This window comes from Meleagris gallopavo, chromosome 1 (assembly GCF_000146605.3).
Source record: "Meleagris gallopavo isolate NT-WF06-2002-E0010 breed Aviagen turkey brand Nicholas breeding stock chromosome 1, Turkey_5.1, whole genome shotgun sequence".
Classification (NCBI taxonomy): Eukaryota; Metazoa; Chordata; class Aves; order Galliformes; family Phasianidae; genus Meleagris; species Meleagris gallopavo.
Genome location: NC_015011.2, coordinates 84,612,297 through 84,616,474, shown reverse-complemented (window position 1 = coordinate 84,616,474; position 4,178 = coordinate 84,612,297). Strand labels below are relative to the sequence as shown.

Here is a 4,178-nt window from a genome sequence, read left to right as displayed (position 1 = left end):
GTGTTTTTTTTCTTTACTCTTTCTTTCCCCCGCCTCCCCAACTAGCAAACCCAAGAAAACTAACAAAAGCTACTCCAGATTTTACCACTGCTTTCACAAGGGAAAAAAAATGGAAGAGATTTGTTTAGTCTAGTTCAGTTCCTCTTGAGGCAGAAGAGTGGGTTGAAGAAAAAGCTACATTTTTTTTTCCCCTCTCACAGTGACTCTCCAGCATTTACTTAAACTTTTCATTCTTTGAAGCATGATAGCACCTCAAACCAGAGATCACAAAAGAACATTCATGAGCATCTTCTTTCACATACACCACAGAAAGGAGAAGCTCATTACATTTTTGGCCATCATCTCAAGCAAGATTGACACTGAGCCTCAGTGTAATCCTTCAAACTAGTCCTCTGCCAGGGTAGCAAGCCTGAGCCTCCCTACAAACCCATCCTTCTGGTGCTGTAAGTGAGACTACATTCCTCTCACACATGGGTCTTTGTTATTACAGATGTTCAGGAAAATTTACAGAATGTAAGATGAACTGCACAGCTCGGAGCACTGTTTTCTAAAGTTCTTTTATGAGGCAAACATAGAATTAATGTACAATTTTGCATAGGATTCCCTCGAGGAAGAATTCGTAGAGCAATTTGATTTCTTTCTTTTCTCTCTCTCACCCTAAAAATTTGCTTTATGAATACAGTATTTCCCTATATTTGATGGGTAACTCAGATGCCTGAACGTCAGTGTTCAGCTTTCTGTGAAGTTCATAATGGATTCATTGGTGTAAACAAAATTTTGTATTGCCTATCTTTTTAATGGAAATGAAGAACCTAAAGTGTCAAGATCAAAAGTGAGGAAATGAAAAGTCCTGACTCGGAATGAACACTTTTACAGTGTAACATCGCAGAAAGAAATACTTATCCATACGAGAAAATGAAAGCAATAAAGCAAAGGAGGAAAATAAAATTTAATACGAATTAAAACATATTATTTTAAGGACAGGTACAAAGGTTTGGGCATTCAGGAAGTACAGAACTGTTCTGGGCCTCACTTAAGCAAAGGCTTTAATACAGATAGATGTATCTAAAAGAAAAAAGATATGCGAAGAAAAGAAGCAAGGTACTGGACTGGACATATGAGTTCTGAGTAGCTGCACTACAACAGACTTACATCATGAAAATACATGCCTCTCTCATACAGGAAAACTCTTCTGACATGCACAGAAAACAGCAGGTAAAGGAAAACTGGCTCTTTATAGATAACCTGGAAGCCATACTCTAGAGTAACTATTTATGGAGGTACTAGTCAACATGCTAACCACTTGGAACAAAACAAAAGGGCCAATGATACCACAGCAATCTAGCAGCAATTCAGCTTTGGTATTGGGCAGGTAGCAGCAGAAGCACAGATCTCTTACATATCCCAATTCTTGGTCAAGAAAAGGGAATAAATAGTAAAACAGCAGACAATCTTGTTAAATATAAAACATTTGTTAAACTGAAGAGTAATTATTCACATACAGGTAGATTCTAGATATATTGCACTTCTTCCAAGAAAAAAAAGCTCACATAGCATCAAACTGCAAAAGAGCAAAAAATGTGGCACACCAAATCTATGTAGTCAAAAAGTCCTTGCTTTACTGTGTTCCATTACACACAGTGAATCTTGTTGATCAGGCCTAACAAAGGAATAAAGTTGGTTTAGAAGGAGACAGAGGCACCTCAGCTCTTGAAAATTGGTCAGAGAGTGGCAAGCAGACTCAGATACCAGAGTTTTCTAACTCCCTAAGCAAGTAGGTAGATTCTGAAGTTGAAATGCCCTAACCTGACCCACACTTAAGAGGAAAAATAGACATAGATATTCATTTTTCTATGTGATATTTCTTTTTATATGAAGTATAATTACTGTGGGAGCATTTCCAGCTTGTTATTGATTATGTCCCTCTGAACCTGTAAACTATTAAGAGATATTTATGCTACTGAGAAGACTGAAGACCATGAATGTTCTCTGGGGAAACTCAGGACCATTGGCCTGGATCTCATTTCACACCCTGTGATAGTATGGTAAAGTTAGAATGAAAGAGGCCTCACTCTTGCATTTTCCCAAAAAGATAAAATTAAAAGCAGTCCTTGAATTCAATGGTTAATCCAAGCCAGTGGTTGCTTCATGCTGATAAAGTATGGGTAAATACTCTTGTGTCCATCTAAATTTATCAAGCTCTGTTGCTCTCATGATTCAGGAAAAAGGAAAAAACAACAAAAAAACCCCAAACAAACAACAACAACAAAAACAGAAAAAGAAAAACAAAAAAACCCAAACAAAACAAAACAAAACAAAACAAAAAAACGGAAAAAAGCCCAAACACTATGTGAACAAAATGAATATCTAAGTTGCTTCTCCTTACGTGTTAACCTTATTGAGAGAAAATGAAAGGACATCAGACTAATGTGAATTTGACTACAAAGAACGACCTTCAGTGTGAGCCGCTGTCTGAGCACATTCTGAGGCATTGCTGGATCAGAATAATTTATCATATCGTGACACATGAAATATCAGAATTTTCACTGTACATTGCAATGTATAACCTACAATGGTTACATAAAGTGCATCTCTAAGCCAGGAAATTGAGAAAGTTTTGGTGTTTAAGCAGAGATACGTTATAAGGAAAAAATAAAATCCAACCTTAACTACTTCAAACAAGCCATATCATTCAGTTCACCTGTAGGTCAGTTAGAGTGATCTCCTTAAGTGAAGTAGAGGTGCAAGCTAGGTTTTCTATCCTTATACAAAAGGATCCAAATACAAAGTACAATGACTTACAGTGCACAGTGATGGTGGTTGCATCCATCATGCTTTTGTCAGTCAAAGAGCACTTGTATTCTCCTGTTGCATTTCGTCTCACATCTGTCATTACATAAGTATCTGAGCTTCTTATCCCTTCTGTTTCTCCCTATGGATGGAAAATAAAACATTTATTGCATATGAGCCTGCTGGAAGCTTTCTTTTTTGTTGGGGATTTTTTTAATTATAAGGCTTCTGAAATACACCAAAATAGATTTAGTTTCAGTATCACTGAAATGCAATTATCTATTAACAACATTAATGTTTATTTCCTGCATGACCACAGAGTTTATAAAACCCTACAATTAAAAGCTTACTCTTTTAATTGAACAGCTAGCTTACTTAAGAGAATATGAAAATAAGAAATCCAAAAGTTCAGTAGAAAGATGATGAAAGATGACTAAAAGGGTTGGAGAAACTGCAACTGCAAAACAAATTGTGTTTCTTAATTTGTATCTCAAATGTTATGTTCATTTGAGGAGGTCATGAAGTAGAATGTACTGCATTACACACACTCAACACACACAGCCCTGCTCTGCCCACATCAGCGTATACACTACCTTACGTGCACTTACCCACAGAAACCGGGGTTTTGTCCCATTCCCCAGTTTCTACCATATAACAGCTGACCGTCTTTGAACGCCTTTGAAGCATGCACAGAATGAGAGCCTAATTCGTATCTATAAATCCAGAAAGCGATTTACCAGGTTTGTCACAATACCCACGAGTCTTGCAAAGTCTTGCAATTCCGGCTCCCAGTAACAGGGAGACTTGAAGATCAGAAAGACTGCAGTGTTCAGCTTGCTCACTGTGACCATGGAGCAAGGAGAGACATGGCATGCAGTAAATTCCTTGGATGACCCATTGCACCTAAATGGCTGAAGAGGACTTCAACTCCTAGTTTCCCTTGCTAACCTTCAGTAACTGGAACATGCCAGGAGCCTAAAGTAGAAGAGGATTATGTTCGAAGGCTACATATGCAGTTTTTGAAATACTTGAAAGCATGCCACAGCTTTTGGTCTCTCTCACATTCAACTCTGCTCAGTGCTGCAATAGGAACAAAAAGGGGATATAAGATTGAAGAGAGAGAGAAGCAGCACACAGGAAGAAGGTAGGAATCTTAAAATATAAAGCCACATCTGTCTGTGGATTCCAACAAAACTAAGATTAACAGTACCAAACCCTTTATCTTTCCTGATTTTCATCTTATACATTTGACAGGTTTGTTCTACACTTTCTCTTGCACTGTCACACTCTTTCTTTCTTTTTTTTAATGACTGTATGCCACCACACAGTTTAGTTAATAAATACAGAACTAAAAGAAATTGCAAAGATTCATTTGTGAAAGTGAAAAA

General features: G+C 37.3%; 1 protein-coding gene across 1 annotated transcript in view; it reads right to left on the bottom strand.

Moving 5' to 3' along the window:
- Positions 1–4,178, bottom strand: part of ALCAM (activated leukocyte cell adhesion molecule) — a 123,171-nt gene that overhangs the window by 16,004 nt on the left and 102,989 nt on the right. The window contains exon 9 of the mRNA XM_031555160.1: positions 2,803–2,932. Within this exon, the coding sequence (XP_031411020.1) occupies positions 2,803–2,932 (130 nt within the window). The remainder of the gene's footprint in view (positions 1–2,802; positions 2,933–4,178) is intronic.